The sequence below is a fragment of the Carassius gibelio genome, chromosome B16 (genome assembly GCF_023724105.1).
Source record: "Carassius gibelio isolate Cgi1373 ecotype wild population from Czech Republic chromosome B16, carGib1.2-hapl.c, whole genome shotgun sequence".
In the NCBI taxonomy this organism is placed as follows: Eukaryota; Metazoa; Chordata; class Actinopteri; order Cypriniformes; family Cyprinidae; genus Carassius; species Carassius gibelio.
Genome location: NC_068411.1, coordinates 3335139 through 3361414, shown reverse-complemented (window position 1 = coordinate 3361414; position 26276 = coordinate 3335139). Strand labels below are relative to the sequence as shown.

Here is a 26276-nt window from a genome sequence, read left to right as displayed (position 1 = left end):
AAAAATAACAGGACAGTGGTTTGTGAATGCTGATGCTTAGCCTAAATAATTTGATCAGGAGCATCCCCTCCTGTGACCCATGGTTTGTCTGTATGTGTATTCAGAGTCAGTGAGCAACGGACTTTCATGATAATAAAAAACTGTGTTAACGTGCAACAAAATAATTATCGGCATTAATTCTTTAATGCATTAACACGATAATAACATGTTAACTTGCCCAGCCCCCTGATATATATATAGGAAATCTCTGTTGAGAGCTGTTGAGAAGATGAATCTATATATATATATAGGAAATCTCAAAGGCTCGACTGCTTGTATTGATGTAAAATTTTAACTATAACTGCATGGCTATAATCTCTTAAATACGACAAACTGCTACCTCAGTAAGAAATTATTTTAGATTTTAAAATAATATTTGATATCTGCACAATTCTGTTTTGATATCTGCTTGACTATTAATAGTTTGTTATCTCTACATTGTTTCCACTTTTTGGCCACATGTCTTCATTTTTGCAATTTAATATTAAAATGTAATGTTTTATATGTGGGTGGGGCATCTTTGTGACATCTATACAACAACCAAAACAAATTACTGCAAAGTGTAACAATATTTTGCCAGTTCTGGTTTCTGAATGGAATGGTTTTGTCTGTGACTCAGTGGGAGGTTTCCAAGAAGCTGAAGTTGTTATTTCAAACAACAATGCAATTAAGCTCTGATTGGGTGATCAGTTACATTGAACACTTTACTTAAAGCAGCCCAAAAAACATTCCAGAGATTGCAGCTCAGGTCATGTTATTAGAGACAACAGTAGACACATGTGGGTACAATAGACAATTGAGACCTTGTGGATAGAGAGCAGAACGTCAAGACAGTCTGGTCAGTATTACATCAATGCAATTAGAAGTATTTTTCAGAGGTTTAGGTGTAAACAACCTCAAATAATGTTTGTGATGGAGTTAGTATAAATAGTATAAATCATAAATCAAGATTACACTTAGTATAAATCAATTACACATATATTACAATGTAATAATACTTCTGTATTTGGTCCCACACTAGATGTGCTAATTTAAGAAACCTCCTTTGGGAGATTAAGCCTTCAGATTAAATATAACACTTCTGCATGTGTCTTCCTCTCATCTCTAATGAAATAGGTCAGAAGTAATTTTGACAGCTCTTCTTTCGCACCATCAATATGGAATGTTCTAGGAAAATGACTGTTTTTTCTTTCTTTTATTTCCCTGAAAGATTCAGTAATCTCAGACAAGAGATTTTAGAAAGAAAATTCAAAGCAATATAACTGTATCAACCAAAAACCAAAAAAAAGAATTTCACTGTCACTTTATTATAAGTCAATTCACAATGCACAAAGTTCTTACCTCAAATTCAAATTTGGAACTGCCAAAATTCGTCCTCTGTTTCTGCCAGAAGTTGTCAGGCTTGATGATGAGAGCGACGTGGATGCAGGAAGGAAACGATTCCTGTAGGATCTTCAGCAGAGGTTTGATAGAGTCCCATTTGGATCCTCGCATATCCACGATGACCGTGAAGCCATGTCTGCTCACCTCCTCACTACACAAACAAATAAAAACACAGCATCACATCTTCTGCACCGATGACACTCATATCATTAGTGAGATGTAAAGAAGAGCCGCTGCTTTCAAACTGAAATACACTTAGTAAATCCTATATAATGTGAATGGACCGTACATGCAAAATAGCACTTACCAAATATAGCATATGAAAGACAAACAAACCTTTCTTGCTAAATTTAGAGAAAACTGCCATAGGACAAATAAATAAATAAATAAATATAAAAAACAACAACTAAAGAGCTCTCTAGCTAAAAAAAAAAAAAAAAACAGCCGGTTAACTCAAGAATGTCTTCAAACCACAGCTGTACTTCTCTAGTCTGACTCTTAAGCAGGAATGAGCACTGAACAACTCTAAATCATTCTGACCTCCCTCTCTGAGAGTGAGAGAGAGAGAGAGAGAGAGAGAGAGAGAGCGAGCAAGAGAGAGAGAGAGAGAGAGAACATAATTAAGGATGAGATGAGGGAGACAGAGAGAAAACAAGTAGACACAATGTGAGGCGATCTATATGTACACTACTGTTCAAAAGTTTGGAGTTAGTAGACCTCGCAAAGAATATCAAAAACAGTTTACACAGAAATATTAAGCAGCCACTGTTTTCAGCATTGATAATAATATTAAAGGAATGCCTCTTGAACACCAAATCAGCATATTATAATGATTTGTGAAGGATCATGTGACATGTTCCATCACTGAAATAAATTACATTTAATAAATAAAATATATTAAAATAGTTATTTTAAATTGTAATATTTCACAATATTATTGTTTTACTGTATTTTGAACAAATAAATGCAGCCTTAGTGAACATAAGAGACTTATTTTGAAGAACATAAAAAAAAAAAAAAAAACTGTAGTATATGTATTAAATTTAATACAAGCAAAACCGAAAAAACATTACATTATATATTGTGTTACCAGTGTAATTCCCAGAGAGAGAGAGAGAGAGAGAGAGAGAGAGAGAGAGAGAGAGAGAGAGTATGTGTGCCTGTGAGTTTATTTACTTCAAAAACAGTGGCATTACCACCTCAATACTGCAAATTAATTAATAAGCATCATGGGGCAGCACTGACACCAAGTTGCTCCTGAATGTTTCTGTTTGTTCAGCACGATCTCCAGTCTCTGCAAAAATTCTATAGTGTGCAATTGTGTCTTCTTTAAATGAAGGCTGCACATTGGAACTACCTGTGCATTACACAATTACACGCACACCTTCCAGCCAATCAGAATCAAGTATTTAGATCATGGAATAATGGTAATATTAGGAGTTGAAAACTGTGTGTAAAAGTGATTTTATCATATAACTCAATATTAACAAACAGTACTGTGGGTATACTTCCAAAACAGTGTGTTTAGACATGTATCCTTGCGCAATGCCTTGCCTCATAGACTTGCATTGCAAGTGTAAAGATATACACAAACATGCTGGGTTTGATTTCAAGAATACATGGATGTGTTATAATTATTTTATGTGGTGTTTGACATAATGTGGGTTGGATTGAACCATGAACATTTATTTAAAGTGTGAAAGAATGAGAAATCTTCTTAGGAGTGAAGAAAAAGTAGAGAGAAAGACATGAAAGGGTGATGGAGGACAACCAGTGTGTCCTTAAATCTGCAGTTTTAGGCCAAACAACATATCTACACCCCTGGCTATCTGGTACACACCAGACACCAAAACCAACAGCCGTAAGCGTCTATACACTTCCTCACTAAACCACTTATTTTCCTAACCAGGGGCCACATCTGGGTCTCCAGCATACTGTAATACTGAATAACTGTGTTTCCGAGCAAAGGGTCAGAAGTGCTTTATTTATTTTCAAATTAACATATTATTCTGTGCAAAAGTGGGGTATGATTTAACAGCTGTTGAGAAGATGAAATTTAATTTCTGTATTATTCAGTTTGGCTCAAACAGAGTGATTACGGACAACAAAACAGAAGTAAAGTTTGGGAGAACCCTGTGGCAGATGATAACCTACATAAAGTTTTGAACTGTGCAGAGCTGGAACCCTCTGGCTGAAAGCAGAGATTCACGTGGAGCTGGTTGAGTTTCACTGAGTCAAATCAATGCTAACTACAGAAGGACACAGCAGGGAAAAGACAAATTGGCCATGTGATGTCTAAACAAACCAGAAACCTGGGAGCTTAAAAACAAAACCAGGACTTGACAAGAATACATAAACTAGACTTGAAAGTTCCCTGAAGAAAATACAAATGATACTCACTTCAATGCCTAGGTGTTATGCTAAGGTGTAGGCAGCTGTTAAGCTATTCTGCGTGTTAAAGTGTGTGCAAGATAGGGAAAGCTTAGCTACAGGCATTACTTATATGAATATAGATATGAAAAGAAATGAATGCTAATTAAATTTAATGAAAACTGCTGCTCAAGAAAGCATTTTCACAAGCAATTTCATTAGAAACATCCTAGTAACCCACCAAAACACCCAAACAACTGTCTCAATGCCACAGCAACCACCCACAACACCCTAGCAGCAAACCAGCAATTCCCTTACAATTACAGAGAGAAGATTTTCAAAGATGGCTGCCAAGTAAAATGGCTTGCCTTGAAGGGATGTTTATGGCCTAACCCTGTAAAACACCCTAGCAACAGTCTAGAAATGCCATGACTTAGTAAGAACACTCTAGCAACCACCTACCAATTCTCTAGCAATCATCTTGTGTAATTCTTGTTTAGTGTCATATTATCCTTCAGAAATCATTACAATATGCAGATTTGTTGTTCTAGTAACATTTCTTATTATTTTCAATGTAGAAAACAGTTGTGTTGCTAAATATTTTGTTGAGGAAACCAAGATAAATTTTTCAGTCTTTGAGGAACATAATAATCAAAACAACATAATCTGTTGTAAACATATTTTGTAACAACCCTAGTGAAAAATAAACAGAGCCAATCCTCCCTATACGCAGAGTATGCAAGCTGTGTTGGCCCCTGAAACACCAGGGGGCCCCCTTGCTTTCAAAGATTATTTAATTTTAGTTTAATTTTTGAATTTGGCCAGCATTTATGAAAACCACTTATGTCATTTCTTTTAATGTGGTGCATGTAAAATGTCATTTCTTTCTACGTAAAAATCTGTCAAATCATGAAACATGAATGTCATACAGTGTCCTAGTACAAAAAAAATAAAATAAATAAATAACCTTGTATTGTTGGGCCCCCAGAAGTTTAGGATCGGCACTAAAAATATACTGTGCACACTAAAATTGAAATGCAGTTATTTCCATCTAAGTATACTACAAGTATTTCATTTACTTAATAAAAATACCCTGCAGTTAATAATTTTTTTAAGTAAAATAAAATAAAATAAAATAAAACACACACACACACACACACACACAATGCTTACCTGGGAATGCCTGCAAGGTACCCAATAAGTCGTCTGAGGTCCTCCTGTCGTATTCTATCATGGTTACTCCTGGCTGGAAATGTAAGGACTGGACCTCCACGACGATCTCTTCCACCTGCAGGCCAAATCAACGCACTTATATTTGGCTGGAACAACAACATCTGTGCCACTCAAGCATTAGTAAAATAGGGCAATGGCTAATCTTAAGAAACTCCAACTAGCCTACCTACTGTATATAGTGATGCTTTAGAACACCATGGCCTACTTATCATAGCCAACCATGCCAAGTGGTGTTTAAATAGCTTCGATTTTTGTCTAATACAGAATATGATGTCTCATATATCATTGCTAGGGTAATATGATTGCTTCATATTGTTACTGCAAACCCACTTCCATTACACTTTCTTTGAAGTGCAGAGGTGGAAGAAGGGCAAAATTGGAAATTAGTTATATCTTTAACAAGCTGAGCTGATGATAAGGAAGTTGGCCTGCCAAAGATTAAGATGTTCGTAAGCTATCTGGGTCAGTAGCCAGCTAAACACTCACTGCATTTCCCAAGCGATGCTGCTCTTCCTTTGAGCTCACATATCTGAGAGTGTTAATGACTGTCACTGCAAATAAGTTTCCTCTCATTAATATTCATAGAAATCTGTGCCTTTGGATAGGGAGTGAACACTTCTAAATAAATGGCTTAGAATGGAGCAGGAAGCAACAGTTTCTTTTTCACTCCTTTCTTAACTATGATTCTTAACTATGATAGCTTTTTTTGACATGGTTTATACATTTTGGGGTCAACAAGAGATTTAAATATTTTTCAATCTCTTGATTGAACAATTAAAAGTAATACTTTGAAATATTTTTACAATTTAAAAAAACATATTATTATTATTATTATTATATTTTAAAATGTAATTTATATCTGAGATAGCAAAGTTGAATTTTCAGCAGCCATCACTCCAGTCTTCAGTGTCACATAGATGATTAAATAAATCTGATTTGGTGCTGAATTAACATTTCTTATTATTATCAATATTGAAAATAGATGTGCTCCTATACATTTTTGATGAAACCAAGATACATTTTGTTTCAGGATTCTTTAATGAATATAGTCCAGAACAAAAACATCTATACTAAATGTAATTTTTGGAACATTAAAGTATGTTTTACTGTTACGCTTGATTAATATTTAGCATCTTCTAAATAAAAGCATCACTTTTCTAAAAACCTAAAAAAGAAGAAGCTTACTTTTGTATACAGGCTCACCTGATAAGAATGCCACCTTTTCTTTAAGGATGGGAAGAACTTCAACAGCCTTCATGTCTTCATTTCTGTGGAACCCTGGAAGGATTCAAAAACTGGTCAGTCTCCAAAGCTCATGATGACAAATACATTCACGTAAAGTGTAAACAGGAAAAACAACACATGGTATCATTTATTCATAGGTTGATTAGCCTACATTTATGAAACCGCACAGTTGAAATATGGCGGGATAATAGCTAAAAAATGCAGAGATTTATCACATTCATATTTTATTTTTATTCACTTCAATATGTTTAAAATGTGTTTGATTATATGGTATGCGGTTAATAACCTATTTAGTTTTGTATGTCAAGGCCTCCTGAGTCAGATACATGACCGCTACACCCTCTCCTCCTCAACCCTGATCCTCATTCTCTCTCTCCCCGCCTACTCAACAGATGGCAAGATCTTAATTCATCAAAAGATTTGCCAATGCATATAACATGCTAATGTGCACTCAATGACACCAATCTCCCATACTACAAAGAGTGTCAAAAACTTGAATTAAACCAATTTGCCAATTACAATTTCAAACATATTATTGGTCTTAAGAATAACTGGGTTATAAAAAAGTAACCCAGTGAGCACATAAAGGTCAGAATTATACGCTCAGGAAAAGTATTTTGTTCTGCTTTAAACATCTTGTTGAACATCTGGTTAATATATTCTATGCAGAGCATTACAAAATTCTGGAACTGACACAAGGACAACTTCTGCTGGAACTTTTGGTGGTCCATATGCAAACAAACAATCTCAAAATGGGCAAATTTTCAATGGTTAATTGGCCAGTACAATATTTATCTAAAAAATTGGGTTTTGGGGGTTTTGATCCTTGTTCACTGTTTTCTTGTGTTATTTTGATGTTTTAGCCTTGTCATTTTTCCTGCCTTAAGCCACGTTCAAACCAATAATGATAACTATAAAGATAACGATATTAGCATCCACACCATCAAACAATATCGTCTGTTTATTCTAAGAGCACATGCGTCTGCTACTTTAAATTCTCAAGCTTGTTATAGCATGATGAATTCTGATTGGCTGTAAATGTTTATATTGTTCATCACCTGGAAAAGATCATTCTGAAAATGATTCCAATGATACCGTTTCTCTACGCCTTTATCGTAATAGTTGTAGTGTGGATTGTGCTATTCTTTAACATCGAGAACGATTTTTAGAACTATATCTTTATCGTTATCTTTATCGTTATCGTTATCGTGCTTGGTTTGAACGGGCCTTTAGTCACGTGATTCCCTTACCCTCATGTTATCCTGCTATTGGTTCTTTGGTTCATATGTCATGCCATTGGTTGTCTTAGTCATGTGTCCTGTCTCTCATTGGTTGGTTCCTGTCATGTGACATGCATTGTTTGATATGAATAGCCATCAAGTTGCCATTGTCTCCTGTCGAGTATTGATGTTGTGACCTGCTATCGGTAGGCACCGGCGGCGCCAGGGGGGGGTCTTGGGGGGTCTCAAAACCCTGCCCAAAAATGCCTTGACCCCCCATTTGACCTCCCAGCCTCTTCCTGATTAAAAAATATATATATTCGGGATAAAGATCCAAAAATGTTTCTCTTCAAACTACGCAGAACAATAATAAATAATAATTATTTAAACATTTATTCATACACTGAACCGAGAACCGTTCTGTCGGACGTGTCCGATTCGAGAACCGATGAGCTGATGATAACTGCGCATGCGTGATTCAGCGTGAAGCAGACTGACACAGAGCGCATCTGAACCGAACTGATTCTTTTGGTGATTGATTCTGAACTGATTCTGTGCTAATGTTTTAAGCGCGGGTAAACCAAAGGCTTAAATGAAGGGCAATCATCGCCAATGACGGCATTACATCGAGCGCAAAAGAACCGGTGAACCATTTTTTTTCTCAACTGGTTTATTTGATCGAATTGTCCGAAAGAACCGGTTCACTTGAGCACCTGCTCCTTTGCCCCTTAAGTGCCCTTTTGTCAAAGCAAAATTTCCTCGAATTTTTTTTTGTAATAACATAAACTTTTGTGAATGCCTGCCCATGCCGAATCATAATATTAGTACAATTTATTAATAATAATTTAGCCGTAAATAAAATGACCAACATGATGACCGTTCACCTGACAACGACCTCATCCAACCGGGAAGATTCCTCGTGCTGCACGCGCATTTTTTAATTGCTAGAGGATATTTTCAACATCGTGGCAGCTGGTAAGTGGTGTTTCATTCTCAGCGAAGTAATTTTGATGTTTATTTACTTATTATTATTTTACAAGAACGATGTGATGTGAGAACATGCAGATATGTTGTTTATAATGCTGTGTGTAGCCTGTAGTGTAGAAGTAACACTAGCGTGCCGTTTGAGGGAGAAAAGTTTCACAGACATCGAGGGGTTTGGTCTTTTTTATGTTATTTGAATAAACTTTTATTATATTACAGTACTTATTTATTTTTAATATGTAAAAATAATTATCACAACACTGGTAAGGCTTATTCAGATTTTCTCATTCTCTGAATTGTCATTATAAAAATAAAAACAATTCAGAAATGAATTCAAATATAAATATAGCTGCAAGCAGCGATGGCGGGCTCAAGCCACCAATGCCATCGCCACCCCGGTGGCATCAGGTAAACTGTGCCCAGCGGGCACATGCATTCACAATATCCCTCTGGCAGTGAGGTTTTAAAGGATATGGCAGTTAAAGGGTTAATCCGAATCATCAAGACTTTAAAATCACATTCACAGAACAATATTAGGGGTGTAACGGTTCACAAAATTTACGGTTCGGTTCGATACGATACACTGATGTCACGGTTCGGTTCGGTTCGATACGTTTTAGATACAGCAAAATGTAAAAACATCTCAACTTTTCAGAATGCCGCAAGCGCACCGCGGGTCATGTGACAAGAACTAACCAATCAGCTTCATCCTTTCCCGTAACAACGTTGAGAGCTCAGCCAAGATGAAGGATCAGCTGATCATAGTTGTATATGGATTGCAATTTTGAAATAAATTTAGTAGCAGAGCTACTGCAAGCGATTTTTAGAGCTGCAAATCCATTTATCCTTCGCTGAAATTTCCGCGTCTCATGGAGAGAGCACGTCATTGTTGCTTAGCAAAGACAGATGCCTCATGAGCGCTTCTGCCCGAGCGCTTTGGAAAGGAAGAGAAAGACGCGCTTAGCGTTTTCCATGCGTTTTTAGGCACGATATGTGAACGGCCCCTAAGGCGCTCGCTCACTCAGCACGCGCTGAAGGCTCGTTGCAAAATGTCGAATGCCTTTAACAGACCAGAAATATAAGATCCTAAAATAACCAACAGGTCTGGTGTTTGGGTTGGATTCCCTGTAAGCTATAGTTTCTAAATGCTGCAGGGATAGTTTGCTGCGTGCATGTTTCTCCTTTTTTTCGTCTTTTCCCAGATAGTACTGACGCATATATCCCAGATATTCCCGTTGGTGTTTTTTTTTTTTTTTTTTTTATTCCCGCTGGTGTACCCTGTCATGTTGCAGATGCGACATACCGTTGTTTTTTTATCCACCACTCTCTTGCCATCACCATTATAGCTTAAAGGGAATCCAAAGTGCACCCAAACACCAGACCTGTTGGTTATTGGAGGATCTTCTCATTTCTAGTCTGTTAAACGCATTGGCTATTTTGCAACGAGCCTTCAGCGCGTACTGAGTGAGCGAGCGCCTGCTGAGTAGCCTAACATAAACATATAAGATGGTGTTTTTTTCTTCTTCGGGAGTGTCAGGGGCGTTGCCTGTTACGTTGTTTGGGTTATTGGGCTACCTTGTTGAACGCATATCATTATATTTCTCTCTCTCTCTTTTTTTTTTTTTTTCAAATATAATTAATTACTCCAACGAACCGTTCGGTATACATAATGCGTACCGCGTACCGAACCGAAAGCGTCGTACCGAACGGTTCAATACGAATACGCGTATCGTTACACCCCTAAACAATATATATAACTTTAGTGACACTTTACAATAATATTTCATTTCTAAACATTATGTTAACACAAACAATATTTATATAGCATTCATTCATGTCAGTTAATATTCCAAACTTAAACATTAAAACATTGTTTTATTGTGATTTTTTTCCAAGCACATTTTACCAATTCCAAACCATATCAATCTTAATAACTACCATTATTTTTTATTTAATCATTTATGAGTGCTATACAATAGTCCAGGAAAGCTGGAAGAGAAAAACTCCTTATATTCATGTGTGCAGAATTATTGGGCATGTTTTCTTTTACAGATGAAATGCGCTAAAAAAAGAGTTTTAACTCTGTAAAGCCTGTGAGAAATATCAAACACAAATGCAATACAGAAATTGATAAGTTAAGACTTGGCCATTGTACAAAAAATGCTGACTGGGTCATGAGGTCAGAAAAGAAGAAGAAAAAAACAGGTCAAGAAGAACTGACAAAAAGAATTGCAAAATAATTAGGAATTAATGTGAAGATTAATTTTTAGTCAATTCTGCAAGACAGACTTTCAGGAAAGGGGGTGGAATAAAAAAGAGCTCCTAAATCTTAATCCCGGATTCTGGAAGATATATTCCTCAAACCATTGGACAAGAGAAGGTGGTGCTGGTCCTTCACGAGTCACTCTAATCTGTTCATAAAGCCTATATATAAAGTCTTAATATATAGTATTTCACAATACTTCATGGTATTCTAATTAAATCATTTTTTGGAATCTTAGATCTCTCAGAACCTGACACAGAGTAATTCTGGAGACTCCAGGAAAGTGGCAGTTCTGTAAAATGTTGGCACTGGAGACTAAATGCTCCCTGATAGTTTCACACCTAATTCACTTACACACACACACACACACATTACCCACAGTGACAGAGGGACAGAGTTACATCAGATGTTTGATAGTTTTTTAATTTTCTATCATCCATATAGTGTTGTATAGTCATGAAACTATGCATATTTCCTCAGAATGACTTGTCTTCTATGTGTACATTTTTTTGAAGTGTTTAGAAGCTGCACTTTAAAAAAATAAAAAGACATTTACTGGTTACTTTTTACTGTTATTTCAATAAATCACCACGACAAAACCATTCAAGCTATCCAAAATTCATTCGCACCTGTTCTGTAAGATAAATTCTTTAAACAGTGGTAAAAGAGGATGTGGGGCTGAACCTTCAAGAGTCACTCAAAACTTATCTGTCCATAAAGCCTATAAAGAATTATTTCTTAATATACAGTTCACAATACTTCAGCTTGTTATTCTAATTAAGTGAGGGTCATTTTATCAGTAAATACATAAAATTCATATTATTTTTCTTTGAAAGATTTCTATAAATGATTTAAATCATACTCGTTTCTACAATAATTATTTAAAAGTAATCCTATAGCTCCATCTGGTGGCCATTATTGGTACTAAGAATTGCAAGCTTGATTTATAAGTTATGATAGTTTTAATTTTATGCTGGCTCTTGAAAATGTTAAAGCTATGAAACTTACTTTGCTTCCTTCAAATGATGACTTCTACATATATAAAAAATTATGAAGAGTTGAAATGAAAAATTTTAAAGATATCGTAAAATAACTATTGTATTTTTTTATGTTACTTTAATAAATCGCTATGGCCACACCATTTAAGGTATCCTAAACCCATTCGCAATTTAACATCTTCAGTATATTAGCATCATGTTGAAAAAGTTTGGTGTGAACTACTTATGTCTTCTCGGAGGAGTATGAATTCATTTTTACATGCTGATTTTATCATAAATCCACAATAAAATTTCTGAGTTCTGTATCAATCTGTGTTGTTGTTTGTTTATTTTTATTTTTTTTATTTTTCATAGGAAGATAACTGAAAAGATTACTCTCCTTTTTAATAAATGTGCTTATAAACCAAGAACAAGCTATTTATAGCTGTATTTATAAACTGCTTACTACTGACTATTAATATTGGGACAAGGCTTTATAAAGCATAAACTGACTATTTACTAATGAGTGCAGTTATTATAAAGTGTTACCAATGCATTTACTAATGTTAACAAATTAGACATTATTTTACAGTGTTATTAAATCCTTTAATGACTTATAAGCATTTGTGAAAGAAGCTTAGTCTTCATCTGTGAACTGAACAGTTTTACTGTTACATCCATGAGATTATGTAAATTAAGATAAATGTCATGTCACAGGATGGAATAGGTCAGTATCAAATGAGTTGAAATTACTATTTGCAGCACAAATAAGTATTTTTAGAATTTTGTTTTTAATTCCTGAAACTGTCAGAAAAGGATAAGGCCTAAGAGATTTCTTAAGCTGTAATGAAAACAGCAATGTTAGCAACAGCAACAAAAAATAACAATTTAAAATACATTTTTTTTCTGGTGATTAAAGAGATGATTAAGTCTCTCTCTCTCTCTCTCTCATTGTCTGCCACTCAGCTCATGCCCATCCCCCACTCACACACACACTCACACACACACATGCACTCAGTCAGCACACATACATTGCTCAAACAGAGGGACAGAGTGAGTTGAGATGTCTGACAGTTTTTTTTTTATTTTCTTTTAATCATACAGTGTTGTAAGGTCATGAAACTATGCATATGTCCTCAGAATGATTTGATCTCTGTATGATTTTTTTTTAAAGTGTTTGGAAGCTGCAATTTAAAAATACAAGACAATTAATGATTCCCTTTTTACTGTCATTTCAAAAAATCACCACGACAAAACGGTTCAAGCTAACCAAAATCCGTTCGCAATTTAAGTTCCTCAATGTTTTTTCAACATGTAGACAAAGTTTGGTGAGTATAGTGAACATTTCCTCTGAGGAGAATGCATTAAATCAGAGCTCAATTTAAATATTCAAATAAAAATAGCCGACTTCCTGTTGGTCGTAGCTGATGACTGTGAATTAGAAAGTTGTCCGTCTTGATAAGAACAATTTATGTACCAAGTTTGGTGTCTGTAGCTAAAACTAAACCCCCCACTTTTGACAAAAGGTGGCGCTATAGCATGCCTCCTTCACGCCCTTTTAAAAGCTTTTCCCATTGTCTAGCTATCACTAATACTGATATGTGTTTTTAGTTTCATGTAAATCTGAGGTTGGTGTCTGCCTCAAACTCATCATAACAGAACATTCAAGTTTGACACGTTGCCATGGCAACGCCATATCAGATATCAATATCCCCACAACAGATTTACATCGGCCGTGTTTTGTCATTATTCTGATGAAGTTTTAAGTAAATCGAGTAAAAATAAGATGCTGAATTCAAAACATTTTGAAAATGACTCACTTCCTGCTGCCAGTTGGTGGCGCTATAACGTTGACTCTTAATAGTCACATATATACGATCGGTATCATACAACGAACAAACCAATGAAGTTTGATCAAATTCAGGAAATGTATGTGGATGTTATTAGACATTTCCTGTTTCTCATTTCTCGCCATAATTTCCACGCCTCGCTACGGGCAAACCGTTCAAGATATCAAAAATCCCCTCGCAATTTTTCGTCCCCAATGTCTTGAGATCATGTTCACCGAGTTTCGTGGCGAACGGGTTGGAAACCTCAGAGGAGTATTTCAAATTCCAGAGCATGCTTTTTTTAAACAGCTCTGAATAGGTGACTTCCTGTTGGGCGGAGCCTATGACATAAAGTGTGAAAGTTGTTCGGCTCAATGAGATCTATAAGTGTACCGAGTTTCATATAAATACATGCAAGTCTGTGTGAGCTATGGTTCAAGATTTCTGAAGGTGTTCCAGGGGGCGCTGTAGAGTCCCTGTGCCACGCCCGGGTCCCAGCCTCTGCGGCGTCCTGATGGCCGCAGATTCCAATGTGTGTGCCAATTTTCAAGAGTTTTTGAGCATGTTAAGGCCCCTAAAAACCCCCGGAAGGTTAAATAAAAAATAAAAAAAATAATAAGAATAATCCTTAGAAGAACAATAGGGCTCTTCGCCCCTTCGGGCTTGAGCCCTAATTATAATTTAAATGTGATGCAAATATTTTTTCTACAATAGCAACGGTGTTTACCACAGCAAGACCACTTTAGCCTGTAAACTCAATAATATCTATCTGGAAATAAATGTAAAAATATCAATGTCAATAAAAATGCATAACATACCTGACATGAAAGTGAAGTGTGAAGGATATGAATAACAAATGTAGCCTGTCATTTGTTTACATTGCAAAGGTGTTTTTGTTGTTGAGTAGCAGTAATAAGCAGTTATTAGACATGTCCACTGTATTTTTTGTTGGTTTTCATGAGACCCCCCTTGAAAAGACCAGGACCCCCCATTGCCCCCCCAATCAAACTTGTCTGGAGCCGCCACTGTCGGTAGGGCTGGTCCGAATACCATTTTTTGAGCTTCGAAGCTTCAGCAGTAATCAACACCGAATATTCAAAGCTTCCGAGGGAGGGGGCTGAACATATTCTTCTCACTAATAAAGGCATTAATCTCTGTGTGATTGTCTGTGTGCATTTCATTATGTCGAGAACCATTCATCCAATCTTCACACATGGCGAATGTGTAGCTGCCGACCCAAGGTAGTGCAGTGGCACATTTTGGTGCAATATGGACATACAACACTTTCAGAATGAATAAACATTTAATAAACTACAGAACAGCGCAAGTCGGAAGCGGCATGTCTCACACAGACAGGGTTTATATTCTCCTAGAAAACACATTGCGCTAATGATACAAAACACACAGGTGTGTTAAGAGCAATACTTATAATATTGCCAAATTATTATTAAGCTGGGCTTCTGTTGTTGTTGTTTTTATTTTTTATGACTACCCTATAAGCAAACAAATTAAGTGCACGCTTTTATCATGTTTAAAATTGCTGATTAACATGTGGCAGATAAAAACAAGGGAACTTTGAACTGTGTCCTCTAGGGGGCGCTATGTTTAATAAAAAAAAAATTATAATAAAAATGAATATTCAAATCTCATAATTAAAAATGTAATGCCAACCTACCGACTGAATATTCAAATAATCAAAAATTCTGGTCCAGCCTTAGCTGTCGGTGAGTCAAGGCTGTTCAAGTCTGTTCATGCCAAGTCAAGTCTTCATTTGTTTTTTTGGATGTTTGGATTACTTTGAATAAAAGCTGCACTTTGGTTCATCACAACTCGCCTGCAGTGAAACATTTGTTCTAAATATATAAAAACAGCCTAAATGTTCCAGACAAAAAATATACAGTTATGTGAAAAAGTTGTGCCACCTTCCTGTTTATTTATTTATTTTATTTTTTTCATATTTGTCACACTTAAATGATTCAGACCATCAGAATTTTTTTTTTTTTTTTTTTTTTTTTTTATATTACACAAAGATACCCCTGATTAAATATAAAATGCAATTTTGAAATAATGATTTCATTAAGGGGAAAAAGCTGTCCAGATCTGCCTGGCACTATGTGAAATATAATAACTGGTTGTGCCACCCTTTGCAGCAACAACTGCAATAAAGCATTTCCAATAACTGCAAATGAGTCTTTCACATCGCTGTGGAAAAGTTTTGGCACACTCTTCTTTGCAGGATTGTTTAAATTCAGCCACATTGAAGGGTTTTTGAACATTAATGGACTGTTTAAGGTCATGCCACAGGATCTCAATCAGATTTAAGTATGGACTTTGATGTGGCCACTCCAAAACCTTACTTTTATTTAATATTTTTTTTCCTTGAGCCATTCAAAGGAGGACTTGCTGGTGTGTTTGGGATCATTGTCCTGCTGCATAACCAAATTTAAAATGTATAAATAAATAGGCTATATGTCATCCTAAGTAGGTGTTGTTCACTGATTTTTGCTATTAAGAGTGGAGGTTGGGTGTCACAAAGGCAGGGCTGGATGGGTGAATAATAATATAAATGTTAATGGGAGGTTAATCTCCACAGGAAACAGCAACTGCCTTGTTTCATAAATTTTTCCTTAACACACAGGAAAATATTATTACCATATCAAGCCCAGTACAATCTGGTAGCAGAATGCAAACCACACCATAACACCTTATCAGATAATCTTACCAAAAAAAAAAAATAAAAAAAAAAAAATACATGATAGAGTGACTTAGACATGATATGGTTCACTTAGAGTTTGCTAGTAATTTCACAATTAATTATAAAGAAACAGCTAGTAAAACATTGAATTACACAATCTTAAAAAATAAATAAATAGAAAAACGGAAATATATTTTCTTGTATGCATACTCCAACTGATTTTGCTTTATATATATATATATATATATATATATATATATATATATATATATATATATATATATATATATATATGCATATTACCATGTATGATGTATATAGAATGATAACTAGCAAAAAAGAAGTAAACAAGACTAAAGCCTGGTAAATATAACCACAGTATCTGGGTCAACAAATTGCTGTGCAGCTTTAAAGGACAAGCATATGCAGTTTTAGTCTGAATTCGGTGCTTAATATATATATATTTTTTAGCTGACTCATATCCCAATATGGAAAGTCTTAATTACTAAACCTGTTCATAGTTCAGTTATCTTTTTAAATTGCTGGTTATTTATATCGAGAGAAATACATAAACTTGTTAAAAAAAATTATTATTCTTAGTCTTACTGAAGGGCATAAATGAGCAATGCACTTCTCCACACTGCTAGTGATTTCATTAGCTTTATGAGGGAGTCAGCAGAAGTCAGGCTTGATTGCCCATCATAACACATTATGTCACTAGGCTAAATTGGCCAACACTTCCTGGCGTAAGTTTATGGCTGTCTGCAGGGAGATATAATGACTGGGACATGTGCAATAGTAGTATGCGGGGACTTCATGGGGCATGTTAAATCTAATATGGGGCATGTTATATGTATGTGTGTGTGTGTGTGTGTGTGTGTGTTTTATTTCCCCCACATTAGTGACCTCATCACAATCCAATATTCATAACCTTTACTCTGTTTGTATGTGTGTGGGCTTGTGCGTCACTCCTTCTTATATCTTTACTTATACTACTTTAGTGACTTCATCTTAAGCCACTACCCACATAAAACAGTTACATGTTTTTTGTGTGCGTGTTGTGGGTATACATTTTATTATTAAAATTAATTTACATTTAGCCTACACGTCTGCTGACATTCAGTGGCCCTTTACTACATGAACCATACATACCTTTGCAGATACTGAGCTAAAATGTTCTGAGCTTTTATCCGTCAGCAACATAAATTTCTATGATAATGATCCATCAGCCGCGGATCAGTCCTATGGCACATATGATTATACATACATATAACACATAATATATTTTATCAAGTACATACTTAGCTTTTTGAATATGCTGTATTTGCGTAATGTCTGCTGTAGGGCTGGGATAAACTATTATTTTTTAAACGATTAATCTAGCGATTATTTTTCCGATGCATCGATTAATCTAACGATTAATTTTTTCAGACCGATTCGATTTCGATTATCTCCCCATTAATTGACTACAAACAATTTATACATGTTGATTTACATATCTGAATGAAAAAAACATGAATTCCTTAACATTGCAAAAAATTTTATTGCTCTTAAAATTACAAAATAAAAGACTGACTAAGAATGCATTACTTTGCACTTGTATAGAGATAGCATTCAATAAAACCTTGAAGCCTTGAAAACACATAGCTTACTGAAACAAGCTTACTGAACACATAGGGCCTAGCTTACTGAAAAAAAGTTCTTCTTTCAGATGAAAATAACAACAACTTGATGTCTAGCATTCAATAAAAAAGGTCACACAAAATACTTGTTTAGAGCAAATGAAAGAATACAGTAACCAATGTCAACTTGAGGGCTTTAAGCTAATACAGTGCTTTTCCAAAAAAATAAATAAAAATTAACAGTGGGAGCCAGCAGCCTGTCATGGAGAAAAAAAAAAAAGGTACACACATAAGGTAAATGTTTTGCAAACATTTTTTAGAGGAATAAAAACAGGTCGACGAATCGATGCGCATATTTTGCGTCAATGTATTTTTTGCTACGACGTCATCAATGACTTCGACGCGTTGTCCCAGCCCTAGTCTGCTGGCATCAGGGTGTTCAAAAATGTATTATATCACAACCAAATTGCATTGTGTTCAGTCCACTTATGTAAAACAAAAGTTTGCTTAATTTGTTTTTGGCCTACACTAACCATTTTAGTTGCATTAACTGAAGAAAATATTGGTGTTTTAGTTCCCAGCATGCTTTGCATAAAGGAAGTGAAGTGAAGTGAAGTGACATTCAGCCAAGTATGGTGACCCATACTCAGAATTTGCTCTGCATTTAACCCATCCGAAATGCACACACACAGAGCAGTGAACACACACACTGTGAGCACACACCCGGAGCAGTGGGCAGCCATTTATGCTGCGGCGCCCGGGGAGCAGTTGGGGGTTCGATGCCTTGCTCAAGGGCACCTAAGTCATGGTATTGAAGGTGGAGAGAGAGCTGTTCATGCACTCCCCCCACCCACAATTCCGTCCGGCCCGAGACTAGAACCCACAAGCCTTCGATTGGGATTCCAACCCTCTAACCATTAGGCCACGACTTCCCAGCCAAGTATGGTGACCCATACTCAGAATTTGTGCTCTGCATTTAACCCATCCGAAATGCACACACACAGAGCAGTGAACACACACACACACACACTGTGAGCACACACCCGGAGCAGTGGGCAGCCATTTATGCTGCGGCACCCGGGGAGCAGTTGGGGGTTCGATGCCTTGCTCAAGGGCACCTAAGTCGTGGTATTGAAGGTGGAGAGAGAACTGTACATGCACTCCCCCCACCCACAATTCCGTCCGGCCCGAGACTAGAACCCACAACCCTTCGATTGGGAGTCCGACCCTCTAACCATTAGGCCACGACTTCCCAAACTTCCCAAAGGACTATATTGAGACTATAGTCCTTTAACTATAGTTTTGCTGGCAGCCATATCACCCTGGAGCCCAAGACCAGTTCCCCACTGAAGCTAAGCAGGGCTGAGCCTGGTCAGTACCTGGATGGGAGACCTCTGAGAAAACTAGGTTGCTGTTGGAAGAGGTGCTAGCGCCCCCGTGTAATGATGGGGACACTATACTGTCAACAACCACCGTCCTTCGGATGAGACGTTAAACCGAGGTCCTGACTCTCTGTGGTCATTAAAAATCCCAGGATGTCTTACAAAAAGACTAGAGGTGTGACCTCGGCATCCTGCCTAAATTCGCCCATTGGCCTCCGACCATCATAGCCTCCTAACAATCACCATATCTGCTGATTGGCTTCATCACTCTGTCTCCTCTGCACCAGTAAGCTGGTGTGTGGTGAGCGTTCTGGCGCACTATGGCTGCCGTCGCATCATCCAGGTGGATGCTGCACACTGGTGGTGGATGAGGAGATACCCCCTGACTATGTAAGCACTTTGAGTGCCTAGAAAAGCGCTATATATATGTAATGAATTATTATTATTATCATTACTAGACTTCGGTAATGCAATATATTGCGGTGATTAATATGCACGATATTGTTATTGTGGGCACTTCTAAATACCGTGAATAAATATACATTACAAATGATTCAGAATTTGGAATGCATTTTAAGAATATTATTCCCATCAGCTGCTTAAAATGCACAACATCGCTGTATGCTGCTTGAAAGAGCGCATGCGCTCTGATATAAACAAGAGGCGCATGAGAAGCACATGGAGGAACACGTGAGAGACGCGCTGAATGAAAGCTCTCTGACAGCAGATGGCGCTAAAATGCAGCCCTTACCCTATAAACAAAAATAATCTTAAATAACCATTCAGATTTGTGTTTTCCCTATGGTGTTTATTACAGTGCCAACTACTGAAATATTTAGACTTAATAGGCTATTTATCTTCACACATTCATTAAAAAAAAAAAAAAAAAAAAAAAAAAAAAAATCTGGACTACAAATGCCCTAGATATTGTTTGAAAGTGTTTTGATCTTTTATTGTTCATTCACACTTTAAATTATGGCGTAATTAGTTAACATAAACTGCCAATGAAAAAATTATGCTGAACATTCATTAATCATAGGTATTCCAATATTTAATAACAAATAGTTAAAACTGAAAGTTGCAACTGTGCTATTTAATTAGCTAACATGAACTAAGACTTTTAAGATTTTTTAACAAAGATTAATAACATCTATACCAAATGTAGCTATTGTTCATTGTTTAGCTGTGCATTTATTGAATGAGCACTATGCAATGTTCGAACTGATTACACTATATTTTATGTATTGCACTGTATTTTATGTAAAATCATTTTCTATTTTTAAACTGTCTTAAATTCATTTTAAGTAAATGTTTTAATCATTTTCATTTTCAAGTTCTTAAATTGCTTGTTTTATTTTTGTGATTATTTTTCGTCATGACTTTTTTTTTAACTTTGTGATACCTATTGGTTTTCATAGTTCTTTGCACTTTAATGTGTAAAACATTTAACTTTTATATATTTTTCTGTATTGCTTTATTGTTCTAAATGTTTAGTTATTTTTGTTATAAGAACAAAAAAATTATTGAACCTATTATACTGTATTATGTAAAAAAAAGTAATACAGTATACCACTTAAAAAAAATAAAAAATCAATACCGTGATAATACCGTATACCGTGATAAAAGCATTATCAATTAACCGCAACAGGAAAATTTGATACCGGCATATCCCTGATTGAGACAATAATTACTAGTGTTGTCAAATGATTAATAGTGATTAATCGCATACAAAATAAAAGTTTTTGTTTGTATAATATATTTGTGTGTAGTGAACTGTGTACAGTTATTATCTATTTATAAATACACACACATACATGATATATGTATTTAAATGTATTTATATTCCTTTCATTTGTATTATATATAAATATGTTGAAAATATAATCATAACATATTTTTCGTAAATATTAACAAGCATGTGTGTGTATTTATACACAGTAAAAAATGTTGGGTTACACATATTGGGTCAATGTGTTGGGTTATCTTAAAATTTGGTGGGTCTTTTTTTTTTTTTTTAGTCGTTGGGTTATTTTTACTTATATCCCAACTGTTGTGATAAATATGTTTCCTGCTTCACTCCGGTTCAAATTTTAACGGTCCAGTCAGAGACTCAGCGTGGACATCAATGGCAGCCTGCATGATTATGAAGGGTAAGTAACTGTTAATATAATCGTATGATGTATATAACTGTTATAACATTAAGTGATGTGTCTGATAAGTTAATTATTATTTTTTAATACGTTAAAAAAGTTTTTATTCCCTTTAGTCCTTTTGTTTCACCCAGAGAGGAATCCTATTCCTGTTTGTTTGCCAGCAGTAATACATTAAAAGATTAGCTGCAAAACTTTTTAGACAAGTGTTACTTAAAGTTGATAAAAATGTCTGGTGAAATGTGAAAGTTTGACGAAATCATTAGAATTAAGCTAGAAAAGCCGCACAGACCATTTATCAGATCGGACCAGTGAATGAAGCTGCTCGAGGCGAGCAAGCTGAGCTCACACACACATCAGTCATGCAACAGACAACAGACTCAGTGAGAATCATTTGAATGAACCTGCAATTTTCTGTTATAAAAGTTCAAAACCCAGACGAAAGAAAAGAGCGCAGTCGTGAGGCAATCCGCTCTTTCAGCGGAAATTAATACCAGTGCCCCAAATTTACATAACGTTAACCTGCATCTATCAGAATACCCTATAATTACAGCAATTTATCTTATGAAGCTAGATTGATTGATTGATTGATTGATTGACATGTTTTTTAAATGTGTTGTACTAAATGTGTTTATACTTATGTTTTATACAATGGACTTTTTCGTGAAGGAAAAATTGCAACAATAGAATTTCTGCCTGTTAATTGAAACATTTCAAGGTAAGTAACCTATTTAAATTAATGACACATAAGTTTTCAATTTTACTTAGACCTATGACTTCCAAAAATTATGAAAAAAGACAAATGAGTCCAACAAAGCTTCCTTTCATTTACAGTGTACTTTTGTTCCTCCCTACAAGTCCAAATCAGTCAAAGGGCAAAGGGTGGTAAAATGTACTCACATTAGCCGCAAATATTGCCACAAATTTTCTGAAGGGAGTGAAAACTGGTTTAGTCTGTCTCTTAGTGCAAATGATAGTAGATCCCCACAAAGACTGTAAAAATGTAAATGGAAGCTCACTTTTTTTTTTTTTTGTGCTTTCTCTGTACTTTTGTCATTAAAAGGCCTTCGTGCAGAAATTGTCTTTAAAACCCTTCCTGGCATCTGCACCATACCACACAAATGGAAAAATGGTGTGCACATTATACACGGAAATTAAGTGGTCCTTCACTGACATTCAACCTGTGAGTAAAAGCAACACTTAAAATTACAGTGCCCTGTGTAGTAAAGTCACCTTTATTTAGTTTGTATAAGACACACGTTGTACAATACAAATCGTCCCAAGAAGATATTTTGAAAAAAAAAAAAAAAATGATGACAGAATTTTTATTTATGGATGAATTATCACTTTAACCAATTTAAATTCGCTATAGCTTTTAACTCATTTAAATTCACTCATTTGTAAAGTGAGTGTATCAATGAAATATCACAATGCATGTTAACTGAACTTTTTTTTTAAATTATTTTAAGGTTGGCACTAATTAGTGCTGTACTTGAAACATGAGACAAGCCAGAATCCACATGTCCTGGTGCTTGGTGACAAGGAAAACTCCTCCCAAATTTTTTATTATTTTAAACGGGGAGGCGATGGAACAGAAGATGATACTACAAGCAGTCGATCTGTGTTTCAAACTTTTCTTTGTATATGACATCTACTACCCAAAGCCCTCTGCTCATATTTGAGAGTTTTTGTAACACACAGTCTTTAATAGTTTCTTCTGCACACTGTCTCCTCCTTAAAAACTTTGTATTTTGTAATCAGTAAAAAAACTTTTTTATTTTATTGATCATCAGTAGATCCAGCAGCTGGTACATTTATATTATTATTACTTGATTTTATGATTCTTTTTTTGTTTTATTATTATATGTTAGGTTCATTTTATTTGAAAGTCGTAATATTTGCCAAGTATGGTAACCGATATTCGGAATTGGTGCTCTGCACTTAACCCATCCAAGTGCACACACCGAGCAGTGAGAGGTGAACACACCCGGAGCAGTGGGCAGCCATATCCAGCGCCCAGGGAGCAACTGGGGGTTCAGTGGCCCAAGGGCACTTCAGTCATGGGTATTGAGGGTGGAAAAGAGCGCTGTTCATTCACTCCTTTCACCTACAACTCCTGCCAGCACCGAGACTCAAACCTGCGACCTTCGGGTTACAGGTCCAACTCTCTAAACATTACCCACAGCTGTGAACATTTGTTCACAACATTTGTACATCTTGAAAATTTCAGTTTTATTTTTACACATTCTTGTACATTTAAATAAAATATTTAAAAATATATTTGTAAATGTGTTATTTGCATATTAAAATAAAATCTGTAATTCAAAACAAAGTAGTTTCAAATTATGGTTGTAATAAGTCATTTTTAATAAAAATACTGATGTTAATTAATATAAATAATTAACTCAACTGTTGGGTAATTTTTAACTCAACAGGAGTTTAACCCAATGGGTTGGGTTGAAATAAACCATAGATGGGAAGGTGCTATACCAACTCATAGTTGGGTTACAGGTTGGGTTATTTTTAACCCAACATTTTTTAGTGTGTATGTACTAGGGGTGGGCGATATGAAAAAACAAAACAAAACATCATATCACGATTTATTCTTATTATTTTCTTTTAGAAATTTCACGATTCACGATTTAATCAAAATTTTTGTCATGTTGGTTTTACTATTTTGCAAGTTGTCTGGGCATTACAGTCAAACTAATTTCCCTATTATAAAGACAAAGCCTTTCAAGGTAAAAAAAAAAAAAAAAAAGAAAGAAAAAAAAGATTGGCAGATATATAGGCCAAAGAGGGTGATTTTTTTAATAACAAAGATAAAAGAATGACAAAGATACACATCACACATTTTGTTTTATTAACGTTAAAATAGTTCACCCAAAAATTATTTCAGTTGTCTGTCAATTCTGTCATAGTGTTTTATATTTATACCACCATTTACTCACTGAAAAGTGGTTTAAACCTGAATGAGTTTCTTTCTTCTGAACATGAACACATTTTTGAGCAATGCGGAAAACCTTGTGTATTTTGACAGTGTTACTGCAGAAAAGATAACTTAGTTCAACAATCAGGCACTGTTTGACAGGCTTTAGTGCACGCGCTTCGGGTGTATTCGACGCTCAGAAAAAGTACAGGTCAGGCCACAGCACACGAATGAAACATTTAAAAGCACAAGCAAATAATGAGAGAATAACTATACTGCTGAGTTAACACTGTTGTGAATGCAAGTTCCAGAATTGCAGCAGATAGAATGTGCGCTGTAGCACGATAATACGATATTTCTTCAAAAGCTGATCATGGAGACATTTTTAAATATTATGTAAACAAAAACTTTTACTTGACTATAGTGTTAATGGATTTCATTTATTGAAAACTCTTGTATAAAGTCTTGCATTAAAAAAGTTAGAGTAAATTCAGAGTAAATAAAAAAATATATATATATACTTATTTACTTCATAAATTTAGCTAAACTTAAGCAGATTTACTTAACTACATGTGTGAAATTTATGTGAAACATAATTTGCAAGTGCACAAACAAAAATACACTAAATTTAACTAATTATTTCAGTGATGTTGTCAAGTGAACCATTCAACCGAACCAAAATGACAGCTTGTTTGTTATTTTTCATAACTCTACTATTACCAGCTTAACAAACCACAACACAATAAATCAACCAAATATAAGAAGCTACCTCTTCCCTTTTTTCTTTTTTTTTTTCAAACAAGCAATGAGATTTCACAGGACACTTTGTTGATCTCTATTTTTATGAGTTTCTTTGTAGCTATGCCCACTGTGAAACCTTCAAAACCTGCTCAAATGGGAGGGCACTAAAAACCTCCACAGCTCAGGCATTGCTATAAAAAGTAAGAAGCACTTAGAGAATCAGCATTCATTATTTACAGTATTCGCAGGGATGTTACAAAAAGTGCTGATCAGTAATAGGAGACACCACAAGCTGATCACAATCATAATATTTAGTTGCTACCCACATAGGCGGACAGTGTACACTGTAAAAGTACAGATACCCCTTGCTAAATTTTACTCAAGTACAAGTAAAAGTACTACAGTCAGATGTCTACTTAAGTAAAAGTACTGAAATACTTGTTTTTAAAAATACTTGAGTACAAGAGTACATTTTCTAAATATTGCATTACTACTGAAACAGTGCTTACATATATGTACAACGTCCTACATGGAGTTATGAAAAATGTTAATACCTTGGAGAATGTAAAAGGAACTGAAAGTAAAAGCAAGTCATTTTCATCTTTTTACCACGTTGCTTTAACATTTCTCACTTGCCCACAAGGCAGTAGCACAATGGCAACGTTCTGACAAACCTCTGCTAGAGTTTTAATGGATTTTTTGCACCCGCATTTGAACCTGGCTGTGTTAAACACACTGCATACTCAAAAATATCAAAGCAAATGATCAGCTTACATTGTGTAATATCAGAAAAGAAAATTCAGCAAACAATTGTGTGTACATGTGAGTTTCTATGTTTTTTTAATCAATCAAATCAATAAACCTAAACAAGCAAAGAAGGCAATATAACAATGTTCTAACACACCTCTGAACCTGACCGTGTTATACACGCAGCATAGAAGAGAAAATAAAAACGATTTTATAAAATAAGCTAATCAGAGTTTAAGTCAGCGTACAAAGAAGAAGAAGAAGAAAAAAAAATCAGCTCATTTGAGTGACAGTATTAAGCCCCTTCCTCTCACACTGACATACAGGCAAAGGCAGGAGAAAATACTTTCAGCTGAATAACACCATTCTCACACACACAATCTATGTGTAACAACTCTGTGTTTGTGTGTGTGTACTGTACTTCAATTCAATCAATTCAAAATGTCCTTAATCATCTTGTTTTCTTG

General features: G+C 35.4%; 1 protein-coding gene across 6 annotated transcripts in view; it reads right to left on the bottom strand.

Moving 5' to 3' along the window:
• The window catches only part of triob (trio Rho guanine nucleotide exchange factor b), a 265495-nt gene that overhangs the window by 178470 nt on the left and 60749 nt on the right, over positions 1 to 26276 (bottom strand). For all 6 annotated transcript variants that reach the window (XM_052577868.1, XM_052577865.1, XM_052577862.1 and 3 more), the window contains exons 3-5: positions 6229 to 6303; positions 4966 to 5080; positions 1381 to 1573 (exon numbers count right to left, since the gene is read on the bottom strand). In XM_052577868.1, the coding sequence (XP_052433828.1) occupies positions 1381 to 1573; positions 4966 to 5080; positions 6229 to 6303 (383 nt within the window). The remainder of the gene's footprint in view (positions 1 to 1380; positions 1574 to 4965; positions 5081 to 6228; positions 6304 to 26276) is intronic.